This window comes from Podarcis liolepis (genome assembly GCF_965112155.1).
Source record: "Podarcis liolepis genome assembly, chromosome: 5".
In the NCBI taxonomy this organism is placed as follows: Eukaryota; Metazoa; Chordata; class Lepidosauria; order Squamata; family Lacertidae; genus Podarcis; species Podarcis liolepis.
The window spans coordinates 22,936,040-22,957,104 of NC_139556.1; the positions used below are offsets into that span (position 1 = coordinate 22,936,040).

Consider the following 21,065-nt stretch of genomic DNA (forward strand, 5'->3'; position numbering starts at 1 on the left):
GATTAAGCATATTTTCTTTGAAAGAAGGAAAATGTTGTTTACTATGCAACATGCACTTTATTTGATTCAGGTGACCCATTGTTGATAGTTGGATCATTATACAAATTCTTTTCCTTATTAAATTCTCAATATATGCTAGTAATGTTCTGAAAAAAGTAAATTGAGAATTTAATTTATACTGAGCATTAACTTTTTCCAGCTCATTGTTGATCTGCATGTTTCCCCCCTGACAGTTTTCTTTCCATTTCTCAGGTTTTAATGCTCATTGATGCCAGCTTTGGATTTGAAATGGAAACATTTGAATTTTTAAACATTTGCCAGGTACATGGCTTCCCCAAAATTATGGGTGTTCTTACGCACTTGGATACCTTCAAGAATAACAAACAGCTCAAGAAGACTAAAAAGAGATTGAAGCACAGATTCTGGACAGAGGTTTATCAGGTATGATATTGCATCTGTGGCTCACCCTGTGAGTTGAATGTAAAACATTTAGAGTTGTAGGCAGTGAAGCTAGAAGGCTGCATTGTAACTCTTCAGTGTGTTTCTGTTACAATTTCCTTTGGATCCTTCCTGAAAATTTGTCCTTTATATAGTTCCATATTCATTCATGGTTAAAGTCACAAATTTGGATTTGGATTTTAATCTGGAAGATAATTATCTACAGTTTTGTGTAATGAACTTTCCACAGTTCAAATGAGTTTTCAAACCCAGTACAGATTTTGGTACTTGTATGACTTTGCTGTAGGTGCACTCTTTGTATAGCATTTTAGTCTTACCAGTAATCTTGATGCAGGACTGCAGTGCACTGAAAAACATGGCAAGATCACGTTTGCTGCAGTTTGTATAAATTGTGCTTTCCAGAGAGTGCAGGCCAAGTGTATGGATCACAGGTGGGGGAACACACAATGTGATATCCAGAAACATTAGGGGGAAGGAGATTGTAATTCAACTTGGGGATGCAGTCCTGGTGGCAATCCTGCTGGTTATAATGGCCATAGGTGAGCATAACATGCTTGATAAGCAGTTGGGCTTCTCTTTCTCCTCCTGGGGAGACTTCAGAGGTGCATTTTTTTGCTTTAGTTAGCCATTGTTCATTTGGTCATCTGGCATGACAAACTGTGGCCAATACATAGCTCTCCCTGAAATTCTCAGGAAGCTGAATTCCCCCGTCAATATACTTGAGGTGCTTTTTCTTCTTATTGTGCAAAACTGCATCATGTACACAACTCTGTGTTTATTTTCAGAGGAAATCACGCTTATGCTAGAGAAACAGTAAAGTGTAGTGTCTTGCTTCAGTTGTTCTGTGAATTATTCTCTTAATTTGTCAATTTAGGGTGCCAAATTGTTCTATCTCTCTGGGATGGTACATGGAGAATATCAAAAACAGGAAATCCACAACCTGGGGCGCTTTATTTCCGTAATGAAATTCCGTCCCCTTACGTGGCAGACGTCTCATCCTTACGTACTAGCAGACAGGTAATTCCATACCACACACCTCTCATTTCCCCTGTTTCCCTCCCAGCACTCTGCAATGTTGTTAGATGACTTTTTATTTATTTATGTGAAAGTACTGTGAATCTTTCCTTATATTCTGTAGGATGGAAGACTTGACAAACCCTGAAGATATCAGAGTTAATCCAAAGTGTGACAGGAAGGTTTCACTTTATGGTTACTTAAGAGGAACGCACTTGAAAAACAAAAGTCAAATACATATGCCAGGTTGGATACCACCACTTATTTCTTATTTTTTATTTCTTGCAGCACTGTGTCTTGTTAACAAAGGACAGCCTTGTATTAAGAAAAATACAATTTGCACATACATTGTTCCAATGAAGTGTACATGGAGCCCTTTTTAAAAGACTATGTTCCTGCAAACAGCTATCTTCCAATCATCAATATTTTAGGGTTTAAACATTGCCTCCATATTGCAGATTGGAAGGCTGAGGCTGTAATCCTATACACACTTTGCTGGGAATACCTATTGAACCGGAAGTCAGGTGTTTAGTTTTGCCAGTCCATTGCTGTGAAACTCTTCTCCATAAGAGATTTGGCAGGCACCCTTGCTTTTGACTTTTAGGTGTTTCTTGAGACTTTTTTTATGCTTACAGGCCTATGCAGTTGTTTAATTTTTTTACTGAGTAGCCTGTTACTTTAATAAATATTTTATATCACTTTTAAAGTTGTATTGTAACCTGCTATTTAAGTAAATATAGAAAATACAGAAAAGTAAAAAACAAATATGGGAGATATATAATTAAAACTTGGGGTTTGTTCATATAGGCATTTTGCCAGCTGGGCTCATTTTGCCAGTCTCTCTTCATGAGATTCCTGTACCCTAACAATAAATTAAAAAATGTGGTAGGAGGTCTCATCCATACAGTACTTCATTGACCTAAGATCACTAACACAGTGAAATCACTGTGGTCATTTTGCTGCATGCGTGGCTAATTTTTAGCAATTCCTACTTGGACCCCGTTTTGATTTTCTGTGCTTCTTCTCATCCAGGCGTTGGGGATTTCACAGTGAGTGATGTCAGTTTCCTGCCAGATCCCTGTGCGCTCCCTGAACACCAGAAGAAGCGTTCCTTAAATGAGAAGGAGAAGCTTATTTATGCACCACTGTCAGGTGTTGGGGGCTTAGTTTATGATAAAGATGCAGTTTATATCGACCTTGGAGGAAGTCACACACATAAAGAAGAAGAGGTGAGGGTTAATTCTTTAGCAGTTGGTAATGCAGTGTTAATTCTTGTACAGTACTGAAGCCAGTTGTATGTACCCCTGACAGACTTCTCTCCCCAGCCTGCTTGATGAGATGTAATCTCTTGGCATAAGTACCACTATGGTCTCAGCTAATTTACGCAAACAGCAAAATAAGTATATTCAGAAAATAGTTGCTAACAGAATTTTGGTTTGTCAGGAGGAAACAAGACCAAACCATGAACTAGTCCAGAGCCTCATCTCTACGCACTCCACTATTGATGCCAAAATGGCGTCAAGCAAAGTGTCTCTCTTCATGGATTCCCAACCGCTAGAGACTGACATTGACAACCAAGGGTAAGTTGATAACCCTTGATTTCCAAGGGGGCAGTTGAGAGAATATTTTACTTTTTAACGTTTGCAGTTTTAGTCAGCCTAGCAAGCAGATTTTGATGTGTCCCAAAAAGTTTTTTTGGGGAGGCGGAGACCGTTTATGGCTCCGGAATCAATATCAAAATCCTTTGCATGGGGTCCCCATGCTTAAGAACTGCAGCACAAGGGTATTGACAGCCCTTTGTTTTGGAAGTCTCCCCCTATTTCTCCTTTCCACCCCAAGGTTGGAGGTGGATAAATGTCATTTGGGGAGTTTTCAAAGAGCAGCATTGGGAGGGAAAAAGGGTTTTCCTTCCTTGTGCAAGGCGCGTTCTTACTGCGCACCAGCGGATGGGTGATTGGGGCTTTTCCTTTCTCCAGCAGAGAAACAATCAGGAACTTATGTTAAGCTCCCAATTGTTCCTTTGAACAATCTTTACCTGTGCCACCCCCGACAGAGCGGGTGAGTGTGGCTTTCCAAAAACAGCCTCACAAACCAAATTTGACCTATGGCCTGGAAGCTCCCCAAATATTCTCTGCAGTATCTTTGTTTTCGAATGGTTCGTGATACTTCATTTTTGCTTCTTTTGGAAGTCTGTTTGAGATGCCTAAAGAAGAGAAGGAAACTGACCCACATACTGGGAGGGTACGTCGGAAGGCACTATTTGAAGACGAGGAAAAAGAAGATGGTGGAAGTGATGAGGAGGAAGATGAAGAAATGTCTGAGAGTGGTAGTGATGGTGATGATGAGGATGGGCAACAAAGTGATGAAGATTTCCCAGATCCGGAGCTGGCCCTGAGATCTTCCAAGCGTTTTAAAAAAGAACCCAAACAAGGAACCCTAACAGAACTTCCAGCATTTGCTGATAGCGATGACAATCTTGAGATAAGTTCAGGTGAGGAAGAAGAAATGGGCCTTGATGTGGACGGGGAAGATGGAGAAGGAGATGGACAAGAAAGCGAGGAGGAGAGAGTTGCTGATTCTGAATCTACAGCCGGAAACACAGATTTATTGAATAGGTCTGCATGTGGTCAAATGGACAAAGAGGAGAGAAATAGTAGAAATCTGCGTAGAAAGGTGGCTGCTGCTACAGATTCTGGAAATGGGACAGCAGAAGAAGCATCAGCATCTGAGATGGAAGAATCATCCGCGGAGGACAAAGGAGAATCAATGGAGGATTCTGATACGGAAGAATCTGAGGGGGAAGATTCCCAGCCGCAGTGTGCTGGAGTTAAAACACAGGAATCAAAGTTTGACAAAAGCGAGGATGATGTTGAAGGTCTGTTGAAAGAGGAAGAGGAGTATAAAGAAGCCTCTGACTTTTCTCTAGATACAGTTGGTATGTACACACTGCTCTCTTGGCATGTTTGGCATGACATTCAATTGAGATTGCCCACCTTCTTTGGTGTTGTTCATTTGCTAGTAAAAGGAGCTGTGCTACTTAGGAATTATGATGGTCTGCCAATCATTTCTGTAGCATAAATGTAGTTCAGTTTAATTGCTCTTTTGTATTTTTGTTTTCATATTTCTAGTGGAAGAGGATAAAACTGTAGGTCTGTGTGCCTGTGTCCCACTGAGCTGAATAGATATGTATAAGATTACCTTGTGAACCATGGGTTGGATCCAGACCAAGTTACTTGCCCTTAGGTCCTATTGAAATCAATTTGAAAAGTTAGTCATGACTTAATTTAGGCTGCAATCCGAATCTCATTTACTTGGGAGCAAGTCCCATTGAATTAAGTAGGTCTTACTTCTGTGTAGACATGGTTGGGTTTGTGCTGTTAGTCTCAATGATCACAATGTGAACTGTGGGCAACTAATTTGCATACCTACTTAGTCTTACGTCCTATTGAATTCAACAAGGCTCACTCCCTGCTAAGTGTAGTTAGGACTGAAGTCTCAGTTTGGATCCAGCCCCATGCATATGAGAGGGAATTAAGAAAAAGTGAACTCACATAGGAACTGGAGAAAGTGAATAATATTTTGGAGATTAATGACAGCAGGGACCATTTATATTAGTGGTAGAATGGACAGTTGCGAATCTGAGCGAGCATTGAATCTGCTCAGTTAAAGAAACCATGTTGTTTCCCCCCCCCCCCCCCAGGTGCGCTTAAGTGGAAAGAAGGCATTACTCAAAAGGCAGCTGAAGTATTTCTGAGGCAACAACAATCGGCTCCCAATCTTCGCAAACTTATTTATGGAACAGGTATAATAAATTCACTGCTTTCCCTTAAACAGTTTAAGAAAAGGGACTAACAGACTGGGTTGTGGAAGGAGAGAAAAAAATAACATGTTAAACATTTGTGGTACATTGGCTGCATGAAACAAGAAAAGGTCCAACTCTTTCCCATTTTATGAAAGCTGCTCTGGTTGGTCCCAGAATATTTATTTGCAACCAAGTGTGGTCCCTGATAGGCTTTCTGGGTTCTAATCTGTGTCCTTCAGCACAGTTGACCAGCTTCCCAGCAGTTGGCTCAGCCCAAAATCAGATTGTTGGAATCAAGTTTCAAGTTCTTAAGAGGTTATTGGTTATTTTGTAGCATATCGACCATGCTGATGATTAAGGGCAGGTTACCTCTTCAGCAAACAATAACACAGATTGAAATTAAGAAGCTTGGCAAGCTATTGTTGGAAAAGACAGAAGATATTCCAGTGAGGTGGATCAACTTAGGTGGATCAGCTTAATAACAAAAGCAAGAAGAGCAACTAAGATGACATTATTAAGTGTTGATTATGATATAATATTGCTATGTTAGAGGAGAAGAGACTTGGAATTCAAAGAATAAGAGTCAAGATCTTTGTCATACATTTTGTAATAGAGGATACAGTGGTACCTCGGATTACATACGCTTCAGGTTACACACTCTGCTAACCCAGAAATAGTGCTTCAGGTTAAGAACTTTGCTTCAGGATGAGAACAGAAATCGTGCTCTGGCGGTGCGGCAGCAGCAGGAGGCCCCATTAGCTAAAGTGGTGCTTCATGTTAAGAACGGACCTCCGGAACGAATTAAGTACTTAACCTGAGGTACCACTGTCTTTATTTTTCACTGCAGAAAAACAAAATGCCTTTCTCTCAAGCTCTCTGGCATATGCAGAGGACTGGAAGAGCGATGGGGCTGTTTCTCAGTTGTGCAGACATTTTCACTATGCATCCTAAACCACTGGACAAGAGAGTGGGTGGAGGGAGGGAATCTATGTCAGTGAGCATTCTTCTCACCAGAAGACAAAACCCATTCAATCCTGGGGAATGGATTTGCGGGTGCTTGCTCCCGACTCCTTAAGCTTGCACCCTAGTAAAGAAATATTACAAGATGCAACATTCCCAGGGCTTCCTTTCAAAGTATAACTGTGAAGCACTTCTGTTTTTATTCAGTGGCTGAGGATGAGGGGGAGGAAGATGAAGAAAACAATGAGCTTGGAGGGTTGTTCCGCATCAGCCGTCCCAACGAAGAATCAAAGCGAAAAGCCGATGCCCTTGACTGCTCCAAATTCCCTGTGGAAACCCCACAAGATTGGGACTTAGACGAGGTGCTTACTGTAGATTCTGTATTCTTACTGTATTTTCAGTGCTTACTGTATTCTTAGAGCAGTATGCTGGAGGGATGGTTGGTTGGTGTGCCCTTCACACAGTCCGAGCTGTTCAAGAAATTTAATAGAGGGAGAATTAAGAGAAACAGCTTCTAGGTGGCAGATGCACTGGGAGGACTTATTTGCTAGATTTATATCCCAGATACTGTATTCATAATAAGACAGTGCATACGGTATATGCTCACTTGCTGGTATCAATGGAGGTTGGGAGGAGTAGAAGTGGTGATGATGGTAGAAACATAATTTACCACTCCCACAAATTTGAGGATCTTTGAGAATTGTGGATTAGACTTGCAAAAAGAGAGGAGCTGGATTTTGGAAAGGAAAAGAAGCAACAATCAATAGGGTGGAGATTAGTAGGGAACTAAACTGGCAATGTTTGGGAAGGATGGTTAAGGAAGGAGTGGCAGTATTTGAATTGTGCATGCATTTTTTTTTTGTTTATGTTTGTCTATGCTGGTCAAATGGAAGGATAATTTTTAGGGCAGGTAGTCTTTTCTGTGTGGAAGGGTGCATAGACTAAGAAAGCCACTTTGAGGCATGATACTGCAGATCAGGTATAGGCAAACTCTGCCTTCCAGGTGTTTTGGGACTACAATTCCCATCATCCCTGACCACTGGTCCTGTTAGCTAGGGATGATGGGAGTTGTAGTCCCAAAACATCTGGAGGGCCGAGTTTGCCTATGCCTGCTGTAGATTATTTGATGCCTCACTTACATGTTGAGTATCCAGTTTACTGTACCTGATAGTCCTTCATTTTTGAAAACACAGTGTCCAGATCTTACTTTCATGGCTTCCTTGACAAATGTGTGCGTTGACCGTGTTCAGAAAAAACAATAGATTAGAAATATTAACGAATGTTTTTGTATGGGCGGCTCAGATTGTTGCAACTGGTAAAATAATTGCCGCTACAGTGGGTCAGTTTTAGAATTAGCGTGTGTTTGCAGCAGAAAACAAGTTTGCTACTCTGCCTGCAGGTTATGGACAGTATCAGAGACTGTTTTGTGACTGGAAACTGGGAAGCTGATAAAGATGCTGCAAAACTGTTGAAGGAGGATGGTAAGTTGGAGCCTTTTCCTATTGTTCTCTTAATAGTTGGAGGGAAAGGTCTGAGCAGCTATGGGTGGACCTGCTTCCGGGCTAGCTTTAGTGGGTAAGGGCTGATGAAAATATGGGTTTCAGCAGGGGGGGGGGGGGAGAGTTCTGCATGTGGAGACAATGCTGAAAACCGTAAGGAGGGTTTGGGAGGGACACATTTTTTTGTTTGTTTGTAGAAAAACAGTATCTGGGAGATCGTTTGGGAGATCTGTGGAGCAGGAATGGGCTCTGGAAATGGCTGATTTCCTTTATTAGAAGATCTGAGTGCCATTGCACTCATCTCCTTGTTTTAGTGGAAGACTTCGTATAGCCACTGAATGTATGCACACAGAAGACAGAGCACAAAAAAGTCCACACATATATACCACCTCCCACCTGCCAGTTTTTCATGTATTATGAAAATATCACAAATGAAGGGACCATGGGGGCTTGGTGGGGTTGTGTGTGTGTGTGTGTGTGTGTGTTTGAATGAAAACACATTCAGATGCATGCGTAAAATTTATCGATGACAAGCTGAAAGATTTACTGCATAGGAGAAACTAAGGCAGAAAATATTAATGATTTTGCTGATGTTTACTTTTTATAGAAGAATTATATGGCGATTTTGAAGACCTTGAGACAGGAATTGTACACAAAGGCAAAGCAGCTGATCAAGGAGATGAAGTAGGTTTGAGAGAATTAACTGTGATTCATTTGTTGAACAGGTGTTCAAAGCTAGGAAGTTACAGATTCTCTTTTCAAGAGAGACCCAAATTCTTCAGCAAATATATGATACAGATCATGGGAATTTGAAAATATTCAGCATATTTTTTTCTCGGTGTTAGCAGATGTGTATTTGTTCTTTGTTTGCAGTTTTTGAGTGTCATTGCATCTCTTCTGTGTGGGACTCATAATTACCTTTGAACTGTTCAGAGCCCACAACTTTTTCCCTACAACTTTTTCCTTACTTTGTAGGATATCAGCAGCCATTTACTAGAGTGCTGTGCAGCAGCATGTAGCTCATCTTAAGCTCTTGTCAGAACTGCTTAAATTCTCACATGACACTTGTCAAGTGGATTACAGTGGCAATTTTTTAAAGATTTCACAGACACTATAAACCCAATAATGTTTATCTGTTAATGATGCACAGATTGAGTTTGAACATTTTTTTGCCATTTTGACTCCTTGTTACTGATGATCACTAGTTAATTACTTGAATGGGCAAGCCATAAATTTTGATCTTTCTTAGGCCTTAGGTCTAAGTTGAAAACAAAAAGCTGCAGTATTAAGATGACTTGTAATTTTGTTCCCTGAGGACAAAACATACAGAATAAAGCTCTCTTCCCCCTGCCTTCCCCATTAGGCATCAAGCGAAGAAGAGAAAGAGAATAATAATGGGAAAGATGACAAATCTGGTGAAGAGGAAGAGGAAAAGAAGAAGCGCATGGATAAGAAACGCAAGCTGAAGAGGATGTTTGATGCTGTGTACGATGAAGGAGATGCCACCTACTTTGATGACCTAAAAGGGGAGATGCAGAAACAGGCACAGGTATAAATTTCATACCTGATCGGGAGCTTCTGTAGCTTAGTGGCCAGAACTGCAAGACTGAATTAGATCGGACTTACTTCTGAGTAGACATGGTTAAAAGGTTGAAATATGGTTCGGGATATCTCTGGTTTGAATTTCCCTCTTTTTCCACAATTCTAGGTAACCCCTTCGTGTCAGCTTCAACCCTTATTTATCATAAGAAAAATAACACAATGTATGTGAAATGGTTTGAACTCTCTAACATGCACTCTCCAGCTGTAAGGCACTAAGTATTATACAGCTTGATGGCAATGTTTTATAATTTGAAAAGAATGTGTACATTTTCCTTCTAGTTCATTAACCTGTACCAGGAGGCTCATAATGCAAATGTTCATTATTATCATTATTGGTTTACAAGTATTTTTTCGGTCAGTTTAACGGATCTCCGAACTGCTTCTGTCACACAGCTTAACCGGACTGAATTTGAAGATCAAGACGACGAGACCAGAGTTCAGTATGAGGGATTCCGGCCTGGAATGTATATACGGATAGAACTGGAGAACGTCCCATGTGAGCTGGTGCTGCATTTTGACCCACACTATCCAATTATCCTGGGTGGCCTGGGAAACACCGAAGGAAATGTGGGATATGTGCAGGTACGCAGTCGCAACACTATGTTCTCCTTTATGGTGCAGAATTCTTTTGTGTCTCAGTTCATCGCCTCCTGTGTGACCACATTTTCCCACTCCTATATTTCTGGGTTAGGGTTGCAGCACTTGCTTATCCCACTTTTCAGATAATTATTGTCCTGCAATGCAGCTTTCCTCAGGGAGAGAGGGATGCCATGGTATCAGGCTTACCAACTAAAAAGGCAATATTTGCAAGGGAAAGTGGGTGGAGGGAAGGTAGAGGAGGGAGATTCACCCATCTGGTCCAGAACAAAGCATTTATCCCCATTTGGGGCTGGGCTGATCTTTTCTTACTTGCTTATTCAGTGCCAGAACAATTGCACTGAGTGTGGAAGAAGCTTTCATAAGGAGATTCTTTGAGCAGTGCCGCTCTTCTTACCTCCATGGAATCATATCTAGCTGTTTCTTCACATGAATGGCATTCCAATTTGCTGCTACATAAAAATCCTTCGTTTTTTTGCCATCCTAGTGTGCCTCCACATTCCTTGCCTGCATCTCCTTTCTGCAGACCCTTGTCAAAGCTGGTTCTAGAGCATAATTGTGCTACCAAGGCTGCCAGCCCTTGTGTGGAATGTCTCTTCTGCTCACAGAAAGGCTATCTTACACCTCATGATAAAGATATTCATGAGAGATTATACTCAGCTCAGCTCACAGCTAGTTCTTAGGCAAGACTTCGCAGAACTTTCCTTCCATTCGATGGTCCTTTGTATCAGTCACTTTGAGGATGAAAGTTGCAAAATATTCTATGTGTTTCCTTGATCCCTGTTATCATTTTCTGTTTCCAACTTCTCAAAACACCAGGCACCGAACCACTCACTGCATTTTATACAGTGCAAGATGGCCTCAGTACTAAGACAGGATAAGGGACTGCTGAAATAATTACAGGCATAAATGTAGGAGTTTGCTTTTGATGAAACATCCTTGCTTTTCCTCAGATGCGCTTGAAGAAGCATCGTTGGTATAAGAAAATACTTAAGACTCGCGATCCTCTCATTTTCTCATTGGGCTGGAGGAGGTTTCAGACGATCCCTATGTACTACATCGAAGACCATAATGGCCGTCACAGGCTGCTCAAGTATACACCACAGCATATGCACTGTGGCACAACTTTTTGGGGTAAGAGCAAACTCTGCAACTTTCCAGCCTCAGGAACAGCACTGGTAAAGCCACCTAATGATGATGAGGCTTTATGTGGTGGAATTAGAGGGGGAAATGCGAAACCTGCACCTCTGCCTCGTTTATCAAATTTACAGGGCTAGAAGGAGATTGACTGAGCCACAGTCAAGAAAAAGGGTTTGCTATTTCAAGGCATGGATTATGTCTTGTTTACCTAGCCAGGGTGTAGGATAAGAAATCATCCCTGGTTCACACAATGGTAAGCCAAGATAAGGGAAGCTTGATAAAAACTGAGATAAGTAGATACTGGCAGCCATGCAGGGGGAGGAAGGGGGAGCGTGTGAGTCAAGCTTTGAGCCAAAAACAAATTTAGTTCATCATAATAAGGCTAAGCCATGGCTTAGCATGGTTTTTTCCTGTCCTGGATCCCTATGTATTGTTGGGTTGTAATTCACATAATCTGCAGCCAGCATGGCCAATGATCTGGGCTGATGGGAGCCAGGATTCCAACATTATATGCAAACCCAAAGTTGAGGAAGGCTGGTTTAGTGATACATGTGAACCTGGCCACCGTGTTAAGAGCCAGGTCCAAGAAAGCTTCGTATTTCTTTACCTTAAACCATGCTCCCTTGATTATTACTTGTGCCAGGGGGTGGATATACAGTGGGCGCTCGGGTCGCGAACGTGATCTGTGCGGGATGCACGTTCGCAACCCGTGTCTGTGCGCGTGCAGGTTGCAATTCAGTGCTTCTGTGCATGTGCAAAGTGCAATTTAGCGCTTCTGTGCATGCGCAACTGCCAAAACCCAGAAGGAACCCGTTCTGGTACTTCCGGGTTTTGGCGGTCTGCAACCTGAAAAAACACAGCTGTAACCCGAGGTATGACTGTATTAAGAACATTACCTCAGTTTTGAAAGGAAGCATTTTGTATTTGCTTTTAACTCCCTCGTTTGCCCTGGGTTTTACTTTTCTCACTACGTTTTTAAGTGAGGATATTCGCCTTTGAACCATACACTGAAGGTTTGGGTCAATCTTGTTTGTTAGGTCCTATCACGCCACAGGGAGCAGGATGTCTGGCAATCCAGTCAGTGAGCGGAGCAACAGTAAGTATTTACCATGGACGGTTTATAGTTGGCCTAGGGTGCATTGCAGGGGGTTGGACTAGATGACCCTCAGGATCCCGTCCAATTCTATGATTCTGTTGGTGGATTTATTTGTGAAGTGTGCAGGACGGCCATATGGATAGATAAGTAATGTAGGAAATAAGATACAGTACTCGGCTTCTGCTTGCTAGGGCAAGTTCCTTGGTGAAATGCTTCCATTAGTCAAGGGAGGGGGAAGAAGGGAGGAGTTTCTCCTGTTGCATTGCTGAGTTTTGGACCAAGCAGAAGCAACGTGAGAGTCTCACTATTTCTGTATGTCGTGTGAAGCCAGGTGCGATGTGGGAGGCCCTTCTCTCCCCCAGCTTCTTAGGTATACATACACATACAGTAAGCCCGACCAATATTTATAGACCCATGAGCAAAATAAATGAGAAATGGAGAAAAGCACCCTGAAACCTGCACTTTCCAATGCATGTGCACGCCCCACCCTGTCTGCCCGCATGTGTGTTCGTACATGCGTGCACCTGGATAGCTTATAACAAATACAAGCAAGTTTCTGTGCTTTATATTTCAGCCTGATTTTCGGATCGCTGCCACTGGAGTTGTGCTTGACTTAGATAAGTCCATAAGAGTTGTGAAGAAATTAAAGTTGACCGGTTTCCCATTCAAAATTTTCAAGAATACAGCATTTATCAAGGTATGTGTTTGAGCAGTAGGAATGTTGAGGACCCTCTTGGGGGTCAGCAGAGTAGTAGTTCCACCGCCTTCAGAATTTTGGTGGGTGGGTGGGTGGGTCCCACCACCACCACCAAAAAGCTGCAATTTCTGTAGCAGCCCTTGAGTTGTGGAATTCCCTACCTATAGAAGTGCATCTGGCACGACCAATATGCAGCTTTTGGCAAATGCAGAAGATGTCGACCTTTGCTTGTTGACACCTGAGATGCGTGTTCTCAGGACTTGCCCTATTCCTGCAGCTTTAATTTGTTGTAGCTGTTTTTAAATATTTAATTATAACCCACCCTGGGAGTTGCTAGTGAAGGGTGGAGAGTACATTTAATTACTGCTGTTGTTATTATTTCCAGAGGCAGCATACCTCTTAATGCCTGCTCAGGGAAGTTTTTAATATTTAACGCTGTATTGTTTTTAATACTTGATTGGGAGCTGCCCAGAGTGGCTGGGGAAACTCAGCCAGATGGGCAGGGTATAAATAATAAATTATTCTTAATATTACCTAGGCTGCCAGCAATGGTGATGAACTATGGCCCTGTTTCAGCTGCCCCTAAAACATCTGGCTGGCTTCTGTTGTGCACAGGGTGTTATGGATCCTTGGCCTGATCAGCAAAGCTGTACCTACCAAAAATGGTAGCCAGGATCCTGAATCTTTGTCCCTAACCTTTCCCTACAGTCCTCAACTCCATTGAAAGAATAGCAAAAGCGTCATGTGCCGGGTGACACCCTATGATCTTGGATGCATAATGGATATTTTAAACGCCCAATGCATGTTTCTAAAAGCCTTACGCAATTTTCCTATTAAGTCAACATCTCCTGTGTTGCCTCTTTGTGCCTCCGATAAGGACCTTATTGAAATGTGTTGGTCATTTTCCAGGACCATTTTGAAGTTGCTCCCCCACCCCACACCTTTTAAAAACTTCTTTGTGTTTTAAACTCCTTTGGGAAGGAGCCTTTTTTTATCTGTCATGCTCCATTTTGAAGTTCAGACCCTATCTTGGAAGTCAGCTGGGTGTAACTGGGTGCTATGACTCACTCAGTGGCTCCATTCTTTGCTGTTATCTCTCTTAGGAGACAGTTTGGAACAGGCACCTCCCACAAAGACAGTATCTTTCCTTTTTGAAATTCAAAGTCTTCACCTAGCTCCCTTTTGTGATGCAAGCATCTCTTTTCAGTATGTTTTTTGAAGACGGACAAGAAGTCTAGTATGGTTGTTTTGCAGTGCAGGTAGTACTTCCACATCAAGTAATCCCCTTTTTTTTACACCACGTCTTCCAATTTTCTTAGTATTTTGATATGGAGTGACCCTCCCGTGTGAGCTTCAAAATCAGTTAGGGCCAATAAACTGGGTTTGAACTCTGATGAAATGGAGCCTCTGTAGGTAAGTAGCTCCTGCAGAGTGTTAGAAACTCAGATATATAATCTAATCACCAAATGGCTTCTTAAACCTAGACTATGGTTGCCACAATGGAATGTCTAGGTGCCATCCCCCACCCACCCTGATGGGATTTTATTAGTATTATTAGCCATTCCATTACTATATAGTTTTATATTTTAAAGAAGAAATCCCAAAGCAGTTTACAACACATTTAAACAAACCGGAATAAAACTAATTCAGCTTTGATTGCAATTGGACCCGCACCAGTTGCAAAACACACCTGGCGCCTGGCTAATTTTGAGCACTGCTCCTGTGTCAAGAGGATAGGCCAGCAGCCTGTTCTGGACAGGGTTGCATGCCCTCCAAAGGAGTAGATCAGGCACCCCCAACCTGTGACCCTCCAGATGCTTTGGCCTACAACTCCCATGATCCCTAGCTAACAGGATCAGTGATCAGGGATGATGGGAATTGTAGTCTAAAACATCTGGAGGGCCAAAGGTTGGGGATGCCTGGAGTATTTGTCGTTAGAGGCACAAATGACATATGTGGCTAGGAGTTTCTTTGGGACATAGGAAGCTGCCTTATACCACGTCCATTGGCCCATATTGTTCAGTATGGTCCACAATGATTGGCAGCAGCTCTCTGGAGTTTTAGACATGGAGTTTCTCCCAGCCTTATCTGGGCTGTTGTTGAGGAAGGAACCCAGGAACTCCTGCAGGTAAAGTACTTCCCCTGCAGGCTTTTACAAGCTTTGTCTGGTGTGTCAGCTATGACCATGTCTGGACTGGGATAACTTGGGCACTGTAGCCCATGCCTTTGTAACATCAAGGTTGGATTACTGCAGTGCACTCTCCGTAGGGCTGCTCCTCATGCAGAAGCTCCAGCTGGCACAGAACGCAGCAGCTGATGGGGGCAACATACTGTACCTCTGTTTAACCATCTGCATTGGCTGCCCACTTGCTCCCAGACCAGGTCCAAGGCTCTTGTGTCAGTATACAAAGCTGTGGACAACTTGGGTGCAGGATCTCTTAAGGCCTGTGTGAGCCCTTTTATCTCTGCTCAGTCACTGGGTGAGCGCTGTAAGTTGTGGCTTGTCTTACAGAGGCCTTGCTGTGTTAAAGAGCTCACTGCTTGTCCTATGTGGAGTGGAGCACAGTCCCAGCAGAGATCTGGCAGGCATCCTCACTTTTGATTTTCAAGCGTCTCTTTCAAGCAGGCCTTTGCAGCTGTTGAATTTTTGTGATAAGCCAGTCACTAATGATTGTATGGTTCTAAATCAAAGCTTTGCAAACATTTCATGTTAGTGACACACTTTAGACGTGCATCATTTCATGGCACGGTAATTCAGTCTTACTATTAAACCAGAGGTTAAACTAACCCCTTTCCAGCCCCAGAAGGAGCATGGGAAGTATTGACACTGCAGCTGACACACTAACATGTCACGACACACAGTTTGGAAAGTTCTGTTCTGAATGGTGCTTCACGTTTTAATGTTGCACACTGCCCCAATATGATATGGTGGCATAAGAATAATTCTATTAATAAATCAGTAAAGCATACAGGGCAGTCATCTGGCTGTCTCCTCTGTTCCCCAAGGCCTCACAGAAGCCTACGCAGCTTTGGTATAGAAGGGTGCTTTTGGTGATATTGCAATATCAAGCTCAGCATGAAGTTTTTCATTCCTACTTTGCTTCACGTCAACATAGGGGATGTTTAACTCTGTACTGGAAGTGGCCAAGTTTGAAGGCGCAGCCATTCGTACTGTGAGCGGCATCCGAGGTCAGATTAAAAAAGCCCTGCGGACACCCGAGGGTGCCTTCCGAGCCACCTTTGAAGATAAGTTGCTGATGAGCGGTAAGTGGCACCTTCCAGTTGCTTTGCAGGATGATTCTTTCAGGAGCCTTTCTTTTCAGGAATTGCCAAAGGTGAGGTTGCACCCCTGTCATATCTGTGGAATGAATTGCACAGTCTTTCTGAGAGGGCAGGTTTCTCAAACTCTGCTATGCCTCCTTTAATGTAAAAAAGCTCTGCCCTCTAGTGGTGATCAGTGAAGTTGTCACACCAGGCTGGTATTTCTGATCATAGTTTCAGTGCATCCCTCCCCCCCACCCCTATAAAAAAGTATTGGTAGCAAGGGGTTAGTTTCAGAGATGCTACATGTGTTCCTATAGTTGTAGCAATACCGTTCTGATTTTTACATTTATAGTAAGAGGCAAACTCAACAAAGTTATGTTTCTGCTTTGTGCTCTGGATTGCTGTCGTCTTTATGACCTTCTCAGATTCCTGTGGTGGCAGTTGGCGTGTTCAGCTTCTGTACAGGGCTACAGTTTTGTATTTTACTGTGTGGCAGCAGGACCGGGGTCTTGCACATAACAGCAGAGTGAGGTGGTAGAATGGGCAATGCCACCTTCTGCTGGGAAAACCTCTGTATAAGTAGAAAACTAGTGGTACAGGGTAACGGTTGAGCCAGAACCTGATGCGCTGGTTTTGTATTGTGTTCTACTTTCACATAAGGGAGATGCAGAAATGGCATTCTCCTGCCACTCTTCTCGTCTCAGGGCTCCATTGCCTCACTCTGCTTGCAGGTCTAGGAGGGGAACCCCTTAAGATGCAAAGCTGTCATCCAGATATGTGGTCATGGGGGTTCACCTGCAACTCTGCAAAGCTTGCCTCCTTAAAACAGTTTTAAAAGCTTAACCAATTTCTTCCCTTTCTAGATATTGTTTTCTTGCGGACTTGGTATCCTGTTTCCACCCCAGCCTTCTATAACCCAGTGACTTCCTTGCTAAAGGCTGTGGGTGAAAAAGACTCCTGGGCAGGAATGAAGACAACAGGCCAGCTAAGGCATGAGAAGGGCATCAGACTAAAACAAAATAAAGATTCTCTTTACAAGGTAGGGGGTGTATGTTGTTTCGTGTCAAAATATGCATAGATTTTATCTTGAATTGCCTTTGATCAGCAACACTCAATAGCGGCACTATTAGTGAAATAGTGGAGGCTCTGATAAAATACTGAGTGTGCAGTGGCACAGGAAATTAAGCATAGTCCTGACCTTGAAAGCTTCCCCAGTCCACCATCTTTTTTTCCACCTCTGTCATCTTCTCACTCTTTCATTGAAAGAGGACAACTCTGCTTTCTCATCTCAGAGTGGGGAGGAAAAGCCCTATTGTATGGCTCTTTCCTTAGTAGTATAACTTACTCCCGATTCATGAGTTTGGTGCTATGTTTGCAGAGTCAGTGATTCTCATAGAATCAGCGTTGAAAGGGACCCTGAGGGTTATTAGTCCAACCCCTGCAATGCAGGAATATGCAGCTGTCCCTTATGGGGATCGAACCTGCAACCTTGGCATTCTCAGCACCATGCTCTAACCAGCTGAGTTAGGACACTGACAAACTGGAACGTGTCCAGAGGAGGGCAACCAAAATGGTCAAAGGCCTGGAAACGATGCCTTATGATTCCTCGGTTAAGGGAGCTGGGCATGTTTAGCCTGGAGAAGAGGAGGTTAAGGAGTGATATGATAGCCATGTTCAAATATATAAAAGGATGTCACATAGAGGAGGGAGAAAGGTTGTTTTCTGCTGCTCCAGAGAAGCGGACACGGAGCAATGGATCCAAACTACACGAAAGAAGATTCCACCTAAACATTAGGAAGAACTTCCTGACAGTAAGAGCTGTTCGACAGTGGAATCTGCTGCCAAGGAGTGTGGTGGAGTCTCCTTCTTTGGAGGTCTTTAAGCAGAGGCTTGACAACCATATGTCAGGAGTGCTCTGATGGTGTTTCCTGCTTGGCAGGGAGTTGGACTCGATGGCCCTTGTGGTCTCTTCCAACTCTATGATTCTATGATCCACCTGGTGATTTTGTGCCTGAGATTCAGGATAACCCTGAGGGAGGACCTTCTGTGATTTCACAGGCCTATGTAAAGCGGGTTGGGCAACATGTGCCCCTTATTCCAGATGAGGTTGAACTACAACTCTCATCAGCCCCAGCCATTAGCCCTGCTGGCTGGGTCTGGTGAGAGCTGGAGTCCCAACATGTTGAAGTGGAAGGCACAATTTCCCCACTTCCGATTAGTAAAGTATTCCGGCTTTAAAATTATAAAATTGCTTTCAGCCCCCTTGCTAGATATGCGGCAGTACATAGAACAGGATTCTGTCTGTCCGCAACAGTTGTGACATCATTTGATCTGTAAAATGATGATGAAGTCTGTTCATGAGACCCTGTTTTTAAATTACATTTATGCTAAGGGAGCCACTGCAAGACAGTTCCCTCCTGCGTTGCTCAGATAACATAAATAGAGCTCAGCCAGTGACTCTTGCTCTTGTCAGTATAAGCTAGATGTCATCACAGGCAAAAATGACAACATGAACTCCTCCTACATAGCCAAGGATTCAGATATTACATTTCGGTTGGGAAGGAGCTATGAACATAAGCCAAGAGATTTTATTTGCCTATTTTCCTCATTATAATACAGAATGTAATGGGCAAGTTAGAAAGCAAAATGAATGTTGCTGTTCAATTTACATTCACTCTTTTTTATTTTAGCCTATAATGCGAGAAAAGAAACATTTCAATAAACTGCATATTCCAAAAGCGCTTCAGAAGGCTTTGCCATTTAAAAGCAAACCTAAGCTTCAGGAAGGAAAAGGAAAAGTCACAAAGGACAAGTGGAGACCAGCTGTTATCAGGGAGCCCCATGAAAAGAAGGTAAGTTGTTTCAGGTTTTGTAATAATCCTTTATTGGGTGCAAGAACTACTTAAAAATAGCAAGTTAGGAGTTCTTTCTGATCGCTGACCAATATTGGTGTTTTTAGTCCTTGTTATTTTTGCTGTAATTTACAAGGATTACAAGTTATTCACAACCTGCAACACAGATTTCTACGTCAATGATTCCTTCCCATAAAAATCAACAGATTTGTCAGGAATTTCCCTGAGATGTGGATTGCAGCTTAAACTTGGACTAGGACAGTGTTTCTCAAATTTGGGTTCGCAGCTGTTGTTGGACTAGAACGCCCATCATGCCTGACCACTGATCCTGCTAGCTTGGGATGATAGGAGTTGTAGTACAACAACAGCTGGAGACCTAAGTTTGAGAAATACTGGACTAGGATCTGGGAGACCAGATTTCAACTCCACACTCAGCCATGCAGCTCGCTAAATGACTTTGTCCTGTCCCTCATCCTAACCTACCTCAGGATAAAATGGAGCAGGTGGGATGGCCATGTAAGTTGCCTTTTAAGAAAAATCCATCCATCCAAAATTTCTCAGGCAGGCGGGCAGCTGTGGTTGTCTTGCATCCATTTCGATGGCCAAGGGAGTAAAGGGACTTCCAGTTTGTTGTAGTCCTCCAATGTAAGGCAACTTGACTTGTAGCTTTTAGGATAGTAAACAAATAAAAATGTACCAACTGGTATATGACTGCCATGAATCTTAAAAGGCCTGCTTTATGTAGCACAGTGGTTCTCAAACTTTTTTTCTCTGGGCCACACTTCCAGAATAAAAATTTGCGGCTCGCACCACACCAATTTTTGTTATTGATAGGAAATACACTGAGAAACAAAATGAAACAATTCCTTGATTTATAACATAGAACACAGCTACTTTCTAAGCTGATCATGGGGCATCCACAAAGTACAAAACAATGCAGCTACAGCTACATGAGAACATGAATCATTCCCACAATATAATATTGGCTGTCCTGGAATCTTCCCACCGAACTTGCCATCCTCTCCTGCCACGCCCTTTGAGAACCACTGGTGTAGTGTGTTTGATCCAAGAAACAGTGGATACAGTTATCAAGATACAAATTGTGTTAATTATCCTAGAGGGAGATGGGTGTGATAAATGGAACACAACCAACAGATCTGTTTGATATAAGAATCTGTTTGATAGGAGAGGGGGAAGTTCCTGCTTATGTCATTGCTAAGGTTTGTGCTGATTTGCATGGCTGCAGCTCAGTGTAGCTGCAGAGTAGCGTTTTAGTGTTGGATCTCCCTTTCTAACAGCAATTAAATCCTGGGAAATCAGCCCTGTAATTTGCCAGTTCTTGCTCCCATTTGTCAGCCCTGAAGTTCAATATGTACATAACACACATTGTTCATTGTTTTCGTTAAGATTGCAGCACTTCTGTCTGCTTTGGGTACGGTACACAGTTACAAGCTGAAGAAAGCCAAGGTGAAACATCGGCAGCAGCTTAAAGAACGTCTCAAAGGGAGGCAGAAAGAGGAGGAAGAGAAAATAAAGAGGCAGAAAGAAGCAAAGAAGAAGCTCTTTCGCATTATTGGACAAAGGGAGAAAAAGCGGCAGAAATCAAGCCTGAGAGGATCTGCTGAAAGGGAGAAGTGAGTTTTCAGCAGCCACCTGAAGGAAGCAAGACGACATTTTACCCTGGAGTGCCCAGTTAAGAGCAAGACCCAAAAATACTGTTAATAAGGTTCTGGACTCCAATGAACTTGCCTTGGAGGAGAAAAAACAATGACAATGTCATTTGAAAACATCAGCATCAGATGTAAATTATGGTTTATGGTGTTTACCCCGCAGTACGCTTCAGGAAGAAGTGAAGGTGTCACACACTTTGTGGTCTCTGATCATTCATTGAAGTATTTTACATGTGATTATTTGGATGGGATTCATGTTTGCTGTTAGTAAAAAATGTTTTACTAACAATGTTTACAAACATTTACAGCAAATGTTGTTTGCTGTTAGTAAAAAATGAATCATGCAGTTGTACATGGTTTTAATACTAATGTTTGATGAGATAAAAAAACGGGCAGCACAAGTTGAATCTGTT

The 21,065-nt window shown here is 42.6% G+C and overlaps 2 protein-coding genes across 3 annotated transcripts in view; one reads left to right on the forward strand and one right to left on the reverse strand.

Moving 5' to 3' along the window:
• The window catches only part of LOC310706573 (uncharacterized protein), a 23,713-nt gene extending 21,171 nt beyond the window's left edge, over positions 1-2,542 (reverse strand). Inside the window, exon 1 of the mRNA XM_083502831.1 lies at positions 2,466-2,542. The gene's annotated coding sequence lies outside the window, so the exon portion shown is untranslated. The remainder of the gene's footprint in view (positions 1-2,465) is intronic.
• Positions 1-21,053, forward strand: part of BMS1 (BMS1 ribosome biogenesis factor) — a 24,640-nt gene extending 3,587 nt beyond the window's left edge. For both annotated transcript variants that reach the window (XM_083502370.1, XM_083502371.1), the window contains exons 5-23: positions 253-441; positions 1,334-1,476; positions 1,598-1,719; positions 2,506-2,702; positions 2,917-3,053; positions 3,663-4,408; positions 5,174-5,275; positions 6,443-6,597; positions 7,635-7,716; positions 8,342-8,418; positions 9,098-9,283; positions 9,730-9,918; positions 10,887-11,067; positions 12,111-12,169; positions 12,744-12,866; positions 15,983-16,130; positions 16,994-17,169; positions 18,821-18,982; positions 20,390-21,053. In XM_083502370.1, the coding sequence (XP_083358496.1) occupies positions 253-441; positions 1,334-1,476; positions 1,598-1,719; positions 2,506-2,702; positions 2,917-3,053; positions 3,663-4,408; positions 5,174-5,275; positions 6,443-6,597; positions 7,635-7,716; positions 8,342-8,418; positions 9,098-9,283; positions 9,730-9,918; positions 10,887-11,067; positions 12,111-12,169; positions 12,744-12,866; positions 15,983-16,130; positions 16,994-17,169; positions 18,821-18,982; positions 20,390-20,620 (3,405 nt within the window). In that variant the 3' untranslated portion in view covers positions 20,621-21,053. The remainder of the gene's footprint in view (positions 1-252; positions 442-1,333; positions 1,477-1,597; positions 1,720-2,505; positions 2,703-2,916; positions 3,054-3,662; positions 4,409-5,173; positions 5,276-6,442; positions 6,598-7,634; positions 7,717-8,341; positions 8,419-9,097; positions 9,284-9,729; positions 9,919-10,886; positions 11,068-12,110; positions 12,170-12,743; positions 12,867-15,982; positions 16,131-16,993; positions 17,170-18,820; positions 18,983-20,389) is intronic.
• Positions 21,054-21,065: the final 12 nt, after the last annotated feature.